At 40.0% G+C, this 15,335-nt stretch overlaps 1 protein-coding gene across 2 annotated transcripts in view; it reads left to right on the forward strand.

Annotated features, from left to right (window-relative positions):
• MYOM2 (myomesin 2) overlaps nt 1-15,335 on the forward strand; it is a 222,968-nt gene that overhangs the window by 141,872 nt on the left and 65,761 nt on the right. For both annotated transcript variants that reach the window (XM_068281345.1, XM_068281347.1), the window contains 2 exons: nt 11,156-11,334; nt 12,575-12,689. In XM_068281345.1, coding sequence (XP_068137446.1) covers nt 11,156-11,334; nt 12,575-12,689 — 294 coding nt within the window. The remainder of the gene's footprint in view (nt 1-11,155; nt 11,335-12,574; nt 12,690-15,335) is intronic.

Raw genomic sequence — 15,335 nt, forward strand, 5'->3', positions numbered from 1 at the left:
ATACACTCCATGTAATATGATGTAACATGCCACATCTGCCAATCCATTTCTACATTCAAGTGAGTGGAGCTGTGGATTGCCACTTTAGGTTACTTATGGTACTGATCAAGTACTGATGCCCAGTAGTGACCAAATATGAACACCTTTTTATAAAATGATGATAATTTTTTTTATAAAATGGAAAGCAAACAAGTGGTAACCTGAATTCTGTAGTAGAGAAGAAATGAGTGAGTAAAGCTTAAAGGGAACCAGAGAGGAACCCAAGGTAAAAAATGAAAATTATTCTATACATACCTGAGGCTTCCTCCAGCCCCATACCCCCGGATCACTCCCACGCCGTCATCCACCACTGCCCGCATCTAGGAGAACGGGCTCCCGTCGCTGATGTCATCAGAGCCGCGATACGCAGGAGAAGTGCGCCCTCTACGTATCTCTCCATACACTGCTGCAGAGATATGCAAAGAGCGCACCTCTGCTATGCTTAGACTGGCTCCGACTGACGGCAGAGCGGGGAGTCGGTTCTTGTAGCTGTGGGAAGAGAAGGATGGCGGCGTGGGATCAATCAGTGCATATGGGGATGGAGAAAGCCCCAGGTATGTATAAAATCTTTATTTTTTTCAGCTATGGTTCCCTTTAAGATAATTTTCTCCAGTGGAGACTAATAATAAATTTCCCCTTTATGCTGCACATAACACAAGCTCTACATAGAATATAGCAGTGAGAGACGGTGGTACCTTTTTGTGTCCATAGTAATACAGTGAAGTGATGTTAGTGTGATAACAATGCCTTTACTTTAAAGAAGGTGTTGCATACAGCAATCACAGGGTTGTAACATGGAGATAAAGCCACTGCTTGTAGAGCACCTAAATCTCTATGGCATTTTTTTGCATCTTTGATTTCTACATTATTTGGGGATCTTTCTATAGTCTCTGTTGCTCTGCTGTTATAGTCATCGCACAAGGAATGCTTCAGTCATCTCTGATAAAGGGAAGTTTCCTCACATTCTAAAAATATATTTCTTATCCAGCAGCAGATGTTATCTTGGCACACAGGTTAATGAATAGACACAGGGCTTTCACTGCAGCTGTAAATTTGGAAATAAGAGTGGCTCTAGCATTCTGCCGCATTGATTGTTTGATATAACTACATTCATGTAATGTGCAGTGCCATTAACAATGAATCTGATTTTTAGATGATGGTAATAAAAACTGTCATAGAATTTAAATGGGGAAGTGATTTTGAATGCATACTTTTATGGTAATACTTTTAACAAGTAAAACAGTTAATTGCAGCAATGTAATTAAAAGTTTAAGAATATGATACCTTTAAGTATACCTTAACCACTTCACCACTGAGGGGTTTTACCCCCTGACCACCAGAGCAATTTTCACCTTTCAGCGCTCCTTCCATTCATTCGTCTATAACTTTATCATTACTTATCACAATGAAATGAACTATATCTTGTTTTTTCCGCCACCAATTAGGCTTTCTTTAGGTGGGACATTATGCCAAGAATTATTTTTTTCTAAATGTGTTTTAATGGGAAAATAGGAAAAATGTGGGGGAAAAAAAAATTATTTTTCAGTTTTCGGCCATTATAGTTTTTAAACAATGCATGCTACTGTAATTAAAACCCATGAAATTTATGTGCCCTTTTGTCCCGGTTATAAAACCGTTTAAATTATGTCCCTATCACAATGTTTGGCGCCAATATTTCATTTGGAAATAAAGGTGCATTTTTTTCAGTTTTGCGTCCATCCCTAATTACAAGCCCATAGTTTATAAAGTAACAGTGTTATACCCTCTTGACTTAAATATTTAAAAAGTTCAGTCCCTAAGGTAACTATTTATGTATTTTTTTTAATTGTAAATTTTTGAATTTTTTTTTAATTACAAAAAAAAAAAAAAATGGGGAGTGTGGGAGGTAATGAGTTAATTTTTTGTGTAAAAGTCATTTATTTGTATGTGAAAAATGTGTAGGGTGTAGTTTACTATTTGGCCACAAGATGGCCACAGTAACTTTTTGCTTTATTGCGACCTCCAAGCCTCCTTCCGGAAGCTTGGAGGAAGAATAAGGAGGCTGGACACGTGAGTTTCTTCTCACAATGATCGCGCTGCCCATAGGAGAGCAGCGGGTCATTGTGGGGCTTATATCAACGAACGGGAATGGATTTTCCCGTTCATTGATCTCCGGGCGAGCGGGCGGCGGCGGTTTTACTAGCGGCGGGCGGCGTGTTTACGAGCGGGAGCGCGGACAGCGTCGGGAACGCGGAAAGTACGTGTTTCTCCGTCCCTGGTTTTTAAAGGATGGAAAAAGGGGCGGAGAAATACGTACGCGCGGGGGTAAAGTGGTTAAAGAGAATCTGTATTAAAAAAATGCAGCATAAAAAAACATACCTATGTATTCAGGGAACTCTCCTATTCCCCTCTGTCATAATTTCGCCCCTCCCAGCCGCATTAAACATAATAAAAAACTGTTTTATATAGTTTGTTTATAAACAAAAAAAATGGCCGCCAAAACCGGAAGTAGGTCAGTCCACTAGACATCTCAGCACGAGAGGAGCGTAGGTTACTGCATGTGCATTATGCCCTCTCGTGCTGCTGGATCCTAATCAGCTGCCCTCTTTGTTTACATTACACATTACGTTCTCTTATCGTTCTGTGAGGTGGAGAAGGGAGGGTTGCTGCGGAGACAGGGTGTGAGTGTGACAGGCTGGGAGAGCCTGTGTAACGATCTGCAGGCTCCGATGAACTAGCCTGTCACGCTTCGTTGGATCACAGCCGCAGGGGGACAGATACAAAGATTATTCATTGTAAACTCACAAGTATTGCAGCCGGACGTGTGAAGTCAGTATTTACCTTCTGCCCCCCCTGCCGCTGTGATCCAATGAAGCGTGACAGGCTTGTTTATCGGAGCCTTCAGCTCATTACACAGGCTCTTCCAGCCTCTGCCTGTCACACTCTCTGTCTCCGCAGCTCCCTCACTCATCAGGAGGTGCAATGCAAATACACCACACGGGAGGGCATGGAAGGGGCGTGCTTAACATGTCCTCATTACTGAGGAGACAGCCCCTTCCAGATAGAAGGCGACAAATCAGACAGAATGAAGAAACATTGAGTTGTTTCACAGAGGGGGCATTTAAAAAATGTTGCAGTAAGCCAGATCACATTAGAATAGGTATAGGAACTTGTAGGATAGAAGAAAAAGGGATGAAAATTTTGTTACGGAGTCTCTTTAAGTGAAGGCTGCCATATTTGTTTCCTTTCAGGATGGTTTTACACGTATCTTTTGCATTGCAGTGGGGATGTAATACTGCTGACCCATCCCACCACAATGCCAAAAATGACAAACATATGACCCTGCGTCAGAATGCACTAACAGGGTCATATGCATAGCGCCACTTCTGTTCAGTAATGTACTCCCTGCTGGGCAGGAAGTACATCCCTGGGATTCGAGTTGGTCCAAGCATGTGCGCCGTGATGCACCACACTCCTGTTGATGGAATTCCTGCAATGCCCATTGATTTCAATTACTTCTTTTGTATTTACATTTTTTTATTGAAAAATAAAAGCTTGCAGCCAGTCGTTGAAGATACCAACATTGAAAAACTAAAAAAAATATACATACTATTTTGTGAATAAGAGCAATACAACAAAATAAAGAAACACTAAAAGGTGGCCTAGATCACCTATATTACTTTTGGCCCAGGCAGAATAGAAACTGACACAATTAGGCACTGTAAGACTTGGTAGGAAGCCAAAAAGAGGGATTACAAACCACATCAACAAAGTTTGCCTTTAGACCTTATATAACCCAAAAAAAGCCATAGAAAAGAGTAGGAAAAGAAGAATAAGAAGAGAAGAAAAAAAGAGGAAGAAAAGAAGAGATAGAGAAGATTCTAGAAAAGAAAAAAGGAAGAAGACAAAAAAAGAGCCAGCCATAGGGGGATTTCGCCTCTGTATCCAGAAAGACAGAGATCGTTCCACACATTATAAAGATATATCACCCCAACCTTTGTCAAAGACATGAAGCTTATCCTGGAGACTCGCAGACAGCTGTTCTAACACATATACAAAGCTCAACCGAATGTGCAATTACTCGATAGTAGGTTGATAATGGTCCTTCCGGTGCTTGGAAATTAAGCACAGAGCGGCTGCGAGGTAATGGTTCACCAACCTTTTAGAAGAATTTTTCAATTTAGGGACAGGCGTAGCTAGCACACACAGACCCACGGATCTTTAGGAACAGAAATCTCGGTGTGTGACTGTACAGTCCTGGCCAAAAGTTTTGAGACTGTCAAAAATATTAGTTTTCCCAAAGTTTGCTGCTAAACTGCTTTTAGATCTTTGTTTCAGTTGTTTGCAAATTGCAATTATAAAAACTTGAGCACCAACTTTTCAGTTTCAAAACTTTTGGCCAGGACTGTATGTATCTTAGAACATTGTCCCACTACGACTGTATGATGCGAGAAAACCAAGCCAAATGTTGCATGGTGCCAAGATCCCCACAGTTCCTCCAGCATGTCAGTGCCGGGGGTATAGAGGGTAGCCACTTATGGAGTTCCAACTCAAGTCCTGTACCATATTATGAGAATCTTGTACACATTTTTCTTTGTCTGTATCCAAATGAAGGTCTTTGCTGCATTTTGGACCAAGACTCTAGAGTGGTAAAAGTTTAAAAGGTCTTGTCCCAGTAGAGCACATAGTTATGTTGGTTATCTGGGGTGAGTCAAGCAGGGTCATTAATCCAGGAATAGAGCATGGATATAAGGCCATTCTGTGTAGGTTCTCCATTCCAGATAGCTTCTAGTTCAGTTTTACGGGGACAGTCTAGGTTTGAGGATATAGAGCCAATAAAGTGGTGAATCTGTATGTATTGCAGACAATAAGCATCAGTAAGGTCCAGTTGCTCTTCCAGAGCTTTGAAAGAATAACATTTTCCAGTGAAAGGATCCACTAAATCATTAATAAAATGAATCAATTTCTGACTCTATATTGAGGTTGATGGATAGTACAAGTCTGGTTGAAAGTTTGGCTTAACAAAGATAGGGATCAAACTGGAGACTTTTGGTAATGGGGTCAAAGGTTGACACAGGGAGGACCATAAGCAAACATAGAGGAATAAATCTGAAAAGCTGCTAGCTTAGCATGGTTCTACTCAGAGCAGGGACAAGGTCCTCCAGCACCCAAGGCTGAGACACCAAAGTGCGCCCCTCCATCCCTCACACCCCAGCTGTCACACACGGATTGCTATTAGACTAAGAGGGCCACAGGGCCCCCAACCTCTCCAACACCTTAATATCTAGTTATCTGGCTTGCAGTCACTGCTATGTATCCCCTATTCTTATTTATTTCTGCTCCATACACAATTAGGAATGACAGCTGAATGAATTGTGTGCCCCCTCCTACACTGCGCCCTGAGGCTGGAGCCTCTCCAGCCTATGCCTCAGCCCGGCCCTGGTTCTACTGCTGCAAACTCAATTTTAGCCCATCTAGTATGAGGTCCTCTTTTGCTCCAAGCCACCATCTGTCTTAGCTTACTAGCAATATAATAATTATATACATTTGGGAGAGAGAGTCCCCCTGCATGTCTCTGCATAGGTGCCAGAAAAGCCTGTGGCATCCAGATAGGTAAGACAGAAAATATATACACTAACTTAGGTAGGAAAATCATCGTAAATGTGCCCATGTGGCCAAACCAAGAAATGTGATAGCTCTCTCATTTCCACAAGTCAGACATAATTTGTGTTATCATTGGTGTGACATTATGACAAACTAATTGAGAGGAGCAATGAGTTAGATCTGATTACCCAAGTATTTCAAATAATGCAGCTGCCACTTATAAGGGAAGGAATCCTTCAAACTGCCTAAACAAGTAGCCTTCAAGGGAAATGGGAGAGCTTCAGACTTATTACCATTTTTATTTTATAATTAGACACCCTCCTATATCTGAAGAGCTCTGCATAATTCCAATGACTTCTGTCGCTGCGTCACCTTGGAAGTCATAGCGTAATATGCTGCTGACTTTGCGTCAGCTCAGCATTGATTCGGAAACTTCTGGTGCAATGCAACGCATTAAGGGCTGATTCACTAAACCGTGATAACTCATAGCACTGCCGCGCTAGCGTTTTTGCACGCAATCGTGAATTTCACGCGCAATCATGAATTTACAAAAATGCGCAATTGCGTGCGAAAATTCATGATTGTGCGCAAAAACGCGAAAACGATAGCACGGCTGTGCTGTGAGTGATCATGGTTTAGTGAACCAAGCCCTACGTATGCTAGGCCCCATTATCTTCCATTGCTGTTGTGTTACTCTGCAGTATAACAGGGTAATGCAATGCACACTTTCAATGCTAGTGTAAAATGGGCCTCAAACAATACCAGTTGTCTGACTGTCCTGCCAATCTCTTTGGCGGCAGTAGTGTCTGAATCACACACCTGAAACAAGCGTGTGGCTAATTCAGTCAGACTTCAGTCAGGAATATCAGATCTGCATGCTTGTTCAGGGTCTATGGTTAAAGGTATTAGAGGCAGAGGATCATCAGGGCAGTCAAGTAATTTGCATTGTTTACAAGGAAATAAATATGTCAGCCTCCATATCTCTCTCACTTCAGTAGTGCTTTTAAGCATGTGGGTTTTGTAAACTGCAGGTGCATATGCATCATATGCATATAAACAGAATAATGGACAAAAAACATTGAAATGGAATACCGTATTTGTAGCATTAGCTTTTAATGAACATGACACATACAATAAATAGTGTCAGAATCTATGCAATGGAATATGCCATGGAAATGATAAGATAGAACATACAGAATTTGAGTTTCTGTTGGGGTTTATGAGCAAACAGTGACGTACCCAGGGTATTTGACACCCGGTGCTGATTATTTACAGACTTCCACCCCACTCAAACATTTCTGAGGGGGTGGCCCACTAAGTGAGTTGCAGCCAAACTGTGGAGAAAAGGATTGAGTGCGTGCACGGCAGTAAAAAATGGGCACGGCCATGACAGGATATGGGTGGAGCCAACGATAATGTAACTCAAAGGCAGTGGGTCTGAGTTTTCTCCCAAAACACAATTAGGCAATGTGTTTAGGCCCCTTACCCCAAGTAAAAAACCCACACACATAAGGCAGTGTTACTGCAGATTTAATGTCTGTCAATGATGTGAATCCCTACATCATGAGGGAAATGCTGATTTCTTATATGTTTTTTTTTTAGGTGGGGAGGGGAACACTGCCTACTTTTTTTAATAAGTGTTTTATTTTGGTAACTATGGGGGTAGGGGAGGGGGAAGCAGGTTTTGATTAATTTTATTACATTTATATAGTGTAAAATATAGCGTAAATTGTACTTTATATTCTGAAAAAAAGTAGTGTAAAATGTGTATTTTTGTTTTACTACGAGATGTCCCCCCACACACTATTCTGTGTGCTCTTAACAGCGTTAAAAGCAGACAGACAGTGTTTCCCACATGTTCCCATTCACTAATTAAGGATGTGTCAATCTCGTTGGGTATGCGCAGCGGAAACCCACAGATACACGGCTGCAGTGGCAGGTAACGTTTCTAAACGTCCATTTTCCATTTACACAGGCACACTAGACGTTTTTATTTGCACAGTGGTCAGGTACGGTTAAATATCTTTTCAGTAGAGTTGGGAAGGAGGGATGGCTGAACACATTCGCCGGCTAATGGTTCCCGGAGAATAACATCTATTAACATTAAAGTTAATGGCCACTGACTTTAGCGGTGAATAGCAAAGCTAGAATCACCACATTTACAGGGTATGTTAAGAAAAACAGTGGGAACAAGATGATTTTTTTTTTTATAAAAAGACCTTGTAGTTTTTGAGAAAATTGATTTTAAAGTTGCATTAGGAAAAAAGTTTGTTTTAAACATGGTTAAATGACAGATAATATATCAACCTATCAGTAGTGTCAATTAACATGTATCAAAATCAAAAGAAAGACCAGTGAAGTTCATGCCAGTTTCCAGGTGGTCAGTACACAGTGCGTAATGACCACCTGGAAACCCTGGTGGAACTTGCAATGCTTTGGCCAGGGATCGCCGTACAGCACTGATGACACTGATGACGGTGAAAAGCCAAAACCGGGCCGGGCGAGAACAGGCAATTCTTTGATATGACTGACATAAGGTGCACTTTATTCTGGGAACAGTATAATACCTTATAGGGTTTTTCATGCAGCAGAGTCAAATGTGCATGGACTCTCAATGTGAGTTTATGTTTTAATTGTATATTGTGAGACCACTAATAAACTGTAATTCCCCATGAGAATTACAGAGCCTGACTGTGGTTTTACAGGATCTTCTCAAAAAAAATAGCATATTGTGATAAAGTTCATTATTTTCTGTAATGTACTGATACACATTAGAATTTCATATATTTTAGATTCAAATACACACAACTGAAGTAGTTCAAGCCTTTTATTGTTTTAATATTGATGATTTCGGCATACAGCTCATGAAAACCCAAAATTCCTATCTCAAAAAATTAGCATATTTCATCCGACCAATAAAAGAAAAGTGTTTTTAAAACAAAAAAAGTCAATCTTCAAATAATTATGTTCAGTTATGTACTCAATACTTGGTTGGGAATCCTTTTGCAGAAATGACTGCTTCAATGCAGCATGGCATGGAGGCAATCAGCCTGTGGCACTGCTCAGGTGTTATGGAGGCCCAGGATGCTTTGATAGCGGCCTTAAGCTCATCCAGAGTGTTGGGTCTTGCGTCTCTCAACTTTCTCTTCACAATATCCCACAGATTCTCTATGGGGTTCAGGTCAGGAGAGTTGGCAGGCCAATTGAGCACAGTAATACCATGGTTAGTAAACCATTTACTAGTGGTTTTGGCACTTTGAGCAGGTGCCAGGTCCTGCTGAAAAATGACATCTCCATAAAGCTTTTCAGCAGATGAAAGCATGAAGTGCTCCAAAATCTCCTGATAGCTAGCTGCATTGACCCTGCCCTTGATAAAACAAAGTGGACCAACACCAGCAGCTGACATGGCACCCCAGACCATCACTGACTGTGGGTACTTGACACTGGACTTCAGGCATTTTGGCATTTCCCTCTCCCCAGTCTTCCCCCAGACTCTGGCACCTTGATTTCCGAATGACATGCAAAAGTTGCTTTCATCTGAAAAAAGTACTTTGGACCACTGAGCAACAGTCCAGTGCTGCTTCTCTGTAGCCCAGGTCAGGCGCTTCTGCCGCTGTTTCTGGTTCAAAAGTGGGTTCATGCTTCCATCTGCTGAAAAGCTTTATGGAGATGAAGATTTCATTTTTCAGCACGACCTAGCACCTGCTCACAGTGCCCAAACCACTGGTAAATAGTTTACTGACCATGGTATTACTGTGCTCAATTGGCCTGCCAACTCTCCTGATCTGAACCCCATAGAGAATCTGTGGGATATTGTGAAGAGAAAGTTGAGAGACGCAAGACCCAACACTCTGGATGAACTTAAGGCCGCTATCGAAGCATCCTGGGCCTCCATAACACCTGAGCAGTGCCACAGGCTGATTGCCTTCATGCCACGCCGCATTGAAGCAGTCATTTCTGCAAAAGGATTATTGACCAAGTATTGAGTGCATAACTGAACATAATTATTTGAAGGTTGACATTTTTGTTTTAAAAACACTTTTCTTTTATTGGTCAGATGAAATATGCTAATATTTTGAGATAGGAATTTTGGGTTTTCATGAGCTGTATGCCAAAATCATCAATATTAAAACAATACAAGGCTTGAACTACTTCAGTTGTGTGTAATGAATCTAAAATATATGAAAGTCTAATGTTTATCAGTACATTACAGAAAATAATGAACTTTATCACAATATGCTAATTTTTTTAGAAGATCCTGTATATACCCTGGTGGTGGCCACATACTCCTATTGTTGAGCACTGGGTTTGTACAGACTGCACTGAGGCAGGGTCCTTAAAGCTACACTGTCAAGGACTGCTTATTATGTGTCTATTGTCCCTTGTGGATTGGAAACCTCTGGCTGCTACAACTGTTATTTGTTCAATACTTATATCATTCGCATCTACAAGTTCTGCACTGGCAATAAGCATTAAGGGAAAGGGAGTGACTTTGATCTACGTGGTCGCAATCCACATTCTTTTCCATAGTTGTAGTTGCTGAAGGTGACAAGAGATCACTAAAATGTCAGCTGCACCACTTGAGACGAAAACTTCAAAGGAACTTAGACCATTAAGAACTTTACTGGGAGGTAAGTATGTTGTTTTCTTCCCTGAAGTTTAATTTATGTCCAGAATTAAGATATAAATCTAACAGAGATAAGGCATGAAAAAAGTTTACTTATAAGAAGTGTTCTGAAAGTGTACTTTATTACAGTGCTATTCTCTAGAGAGATTTATGAATAAAACTGCACTGACATAATATCAGTTTGACACTATGCTTCTTTTCTGACTTCTTTGCTGTAAGTCAGAATTGTTAACGTCTTCTTCAGTATTATATCATTTTCTTAGGGCCCATTCAGACTGCACGCGTTTCCAGCCGCGTTTTGGAAACGCGTGCAGGAGGCAGACACGCACGACATCAGACAGTGCATAGAGTGCACTGTCTGATGTTCACACTGCATGCGTTCTGGACCAGTGCGGTCCGGGAACGCATGCTGCACGCAGATTTTGTAAAAACGCGCGGCTGTCCCATTCACTTTTCAGTGATGGGATCAGCCACGCAACGCATACAAATGCGGATGGTGTTCGTTCACATGCGTCGCGTTCCGCATGCGTGGCTGCCCGCGTTTTGTAATGTGAACCAGCCCTTAAGATCAGGTCCCTGTCTGGACACATTTCCAAGTTGTTTTGTAAACAGAGAAATTGTACTTTATTTTCTGAAATGACACAAGGGCTCATTTATGCTTTTTTAAGAGATCAAATTGGGGTTAACTGAGGATAAACTCTTAAATGCATCATGCTTATGAAGCTTTATATTTTTCAAAGCTAAATGTTGAACATTTTTGTCAGTGGAAGAAAAAACATTTCTCAGTACCTTTTATTCCCCTATTTTTAAGTTTAACAAACGTTTTAAAGAGAAATGTCCTATTTTATAAGCAACAGGGCTAATTGTAAAGAACTAACCTTTTGCACTCTTTTTCTGTGTTTGTAGGGCCAGCATATGATCTTACTTTCTGTGAGGTCAGAAACAACTCTCTCGTGATCCTTTGGAAAGAACCAGTTTATTCAGGAAGCAGCCCAGTTGCGGGCTATCTTGTAGAGTACAAAGAAGTGGATGCAGAAGAGTGGACAAGAGTGAATCAGACAGCGACAGCAACCCGTTACCTAAAGGTGTTTATCATAGTATTTCAGACAGCTTAAAACCTATTGGCCCTAATTCAATTCATATTTGCTCCTAAGTGTTTTCCTAGGTGATAGTTTTACACCTTATCAATAAAATGACTTTAAAGCCACGAGTAAGCAAGAACATTTTGACAGTATATTTCACCTATTTTTTTTTTAGCCCTTTTTCAGTTGCAGGGTGCTGAAAAGTTATTTAAAGATGACAAATGATCTCCATTGCAAGAAAAAAAGGATTGAATAAGGTCCACCGATTGTTAAAATAGATTTAAGAGTTACCAACTCTTCAACATCATCCCAAGACAAAAATTGTTTCTTAGTTATAATTTTGACAAGAAAACTGTCCTAAGATCTACAGAAGTCTTCTAGAAATAGAACATAAACACAAATTAGTTTTGTTATAAGGTATAGATTATTATTTCAGTCATAACTATTTGATTTGCTTTAGGTGTGCAAGCCTGTTTATATATATTTTTTTAATCTATAAACCAAGATATTAAAAACAAGATATTAGCACAACTAAAAATTCTGAAAAGGTGCTAATAAGGACAATTAGATAACGTTCACTCCCCAGTTTTGCTGCTACTAATCCATAACTCTAAGCCCAGTTCTAAGTATATTGTCTGATGTATGATATAATCTAATAATCTCTTATAGCTCTCAACCAGAGTGCCTAAATATTACATCCTTTCTGCTTAAAATCCTGTTATAGATATTTGATTATATGAGACTTTAAAGAGCCAAAGGAATGGACAGCTGGCACAGTTCACCCGATGTTTAGGGTGGAATATTATCAAAGCTTTTTAAGAAGATTAAAGTCTACAGCTTCTAGAAGTCTGTGCTGCAGTTTACGGTTGGTGAAGGTGCTTCTGAACAAGCACTTTACAATAGATGTGTTTGATATCAGCAAACTGTGAAACTTGTAGAAAGCAAAGACAAAAACAAACCACTGCATAATGATGGTGACAGTATTTTTATAACTTGAAAGTCTGATTATCTGAATACTTCCATTTCATCTGCTCAGGCAAAATGTACTTTCACAACAATTCTAAATTTAACTTTCAGGCAATAAGTAACAGTAAAAAGTTGTATAACTTTTCATGTAATGACACTGCTTAAATTGAAACGTTTTCCAGGGAGCAAGAGAATATGTAAGCGACTCACAGCTTGTCTTCATATACCTTTCTTGAAATCTTCGGTAATGCAATCTTGTTTTATTGGTGATGCACAGGTCAAGGAACTGGAAGAAGGCAAGACCTATATATTCCAGATTAGAGCTGTAAATGCTGCAGGAATTGGTAGACCATCTGATGCATCTGAACCAGTCCTTGCCCAAGCAAGACCAGGTTTGTACAGAATGACTTCAGGTTCCCAAATAATTAAGTGGAGCTTGATATAAAAACACACACACACATACACACACACACATACACACACAAACACACCACACACACACACACACACCACATACACACACACACACATGCGCGCGCGCACACGCACGCACGCACGCACGCACACACACACACACACACACAGTGTCACGCAATATATTAAAGGCAAGAGGTTTTTTTTTACAATTTTTACAAAATCCCTACATAAAGCTGCCCACTCTACTTATATTATAAGTTTTTAGTATCATGACATTATGCTAGGAGGCTCCCTCCAAGAAAAACAGCAACAAAAAATAAAGTAATTGAAAACATTCATAAAATGACAAGTGTTGGCTTACCGCCAATGAAATCACAACCAACTATAATCAATAAGAGCAATTTACTAAGCACAGGCAAAAATAACATAGTTCATTTCACAGATGTGCTCACGCTCTTATGGTGGCCATACATGGTACAATTTTTTCATACAATCTTACCATTTCAATGTAGTATAATGGTAAATTAAGTGAATATACTGAAAGGATAATTTAGACAGTTCCCTTACATTACATAGAAATGGTAAGATTGCATGACATTTTTTTTTACCATGTATGGCCACCACCATTAGGGTGGCCACTAATGATCTAATCTTTTTCATCCAATCTTACAATTTCTATGTAATATAAGGGAACTGACTAAATTATCCATTCAATATATTCACTCAATTTACCTTTATACTACATAAATTTGATAAAATTGGATGAAAAAAATTGGATCATTAGTGGCCACGTTTAATGTCCGCATGCCACTTTGTACTGAAGAGAATAATTGAACAGATTGTTCACAAAATGCATTGTCTTTGTTTGTGCTCAAGAAACTGCCCCTAACAGTTAGAAGTTGGCAGTGACTTCACTGGAAGTAAACTAAAACTTACTATCCATTTTAGACTATTTTTAGACATACTATTTTTTGGTGCCTCTTAGTATTATTTCACTTCATCAATCGAGAGAATGAATAGCTAATGTTTCTCCTTCATAAATTATAAACTTTTAGATTGTGACCTTTCCACAGGGGTTATACCTGCTTTAGTGAGGACAAGCTTTTCCTCATTTGCTCTTTTGGTGGTTCCTTTCTTAGCAACTTGGGTTTGTGTGTACTTCTTTTATTATTGTCATACTTACCACTCACATATCTACATCCTGCATCATATGGAGCGCTTGTTGTCTGTTGTATTTATCTTTTCATGGGAGGTTCCTCAGATCACTCAGAATGTCTCAAATGATTTCAGTATCATGTCTAAAATGTATGTCTTCTGGCTTTATTGTCTGGAAGCACTTCAGAGACAAAAAACAAAAGACCGAGAGCCCAAATGGTGTGGTATTTCAAGGCAATATAGACACAATTTAATCGAAACAGATTTATACTCACAAACATGGGTTGCCCCTAGGCAACCGCTCCATATGCAGGTGGGGAGAATTAGAACCTGACCCCACTCAGGTGTAAGATGTCGCTCTCTGTAGAAGAAATTAGGAAAAATCCTTGCCACCACAGGTGGACTGCATTCTGATTAGGATAAGAACCAGAGGCGCCAAAAAGAGTAAAACAATACTACGTTAAAAAAACTTGGGGGGAGACGTACTCACCACCCTTTCAACAGACCAAAAGCCAATGGAAACTGAGGCGCTTTAACTCGTTCCAGACCCCCAATTGCTTGTGCTCCTGTTTGATTGCCTGAGGAAGCGGAATAATCCCGTGAAACGCGTAGCACCCGGGAGTACTAATAAATTGTTGAATTTTTTGACCAAATATTGTGGTTTCCATTGGCTTTTGGTCTGTTGAAAGGGTGGTGAGTACGTCTCCCCCCAAGTTTTTTTAACGTAGTATTGTTTTACTCTTTTTGGCGCCTCTGGTTCTTATCCTAATCTCAATCTTTATTGTCTGGAAGTTTGCTTAGGTTACTTGAGTGCTTCTAAGCAGCTGTACTTTCTGTGTGTCTTATGTTAGAAGGCTACTCAAATGATAACCATCATTAAGGGCAATTGACCTTCTAGTCTTACTTGTCTAACTTTAAAGAGAATCTGTATTGTTAAAATCGCACAAAAGTAAACATACCAATGCGTTAGGGGACATCTCCTATTACCCTCTGTCACAATTTCACCGCTCCTCGCCGCATTAAAAGTGGTTAAAAACAGTTTTAAAAAGTTTGTTTATAAACAAACAAAATGGCCACCAAAACAGGAAGTAGGTTGATGTACAGTATGTCCACACATAGAAAAATACATCCATACACAAGCAGGCTGTATACACCCTTCCTTTTGAATCTCAAGAGATCATTTGTGTGTTTATTTCCCCCTTCTGCTCTCATGCACTGAAGTTTCAGGCTGCTCTTTTCTTCCTGCAAACAGCTTTGCCTTTGTCTGTAATTACTCAGCTTGTAAAAGATAAGAGAGAAGAGAGAAGCTGCTCTAATCTAAATAATACACAGGCAGTGTGCAGAGAGGGGCCTAGAAGGGTGAGTTCATAGCAGAACCACAACACTGAAGAACTTGGCAGCCTTCCAGACACAGGCCGACAAGTCTGACAGGGGAAAGATACATTGATTTATTACAGAGACTGTTA

The sequence above is a fragment of the Hyperolius riggenbachi genome, chromosome 4 (assembly GCF_040937935.1).
Source record: "Hyperolius riggenbachi isolate aHypRig1 chromosome 4, aHypRig1.pri, whole genome shotgun sequence".
Taxonomy (NCBI): Eukaryota; Metazoa; Chordata; class Amphibia; order Anura; family Hyperoliidae; genus Hyperolius; species Hyperolius riggenbachi.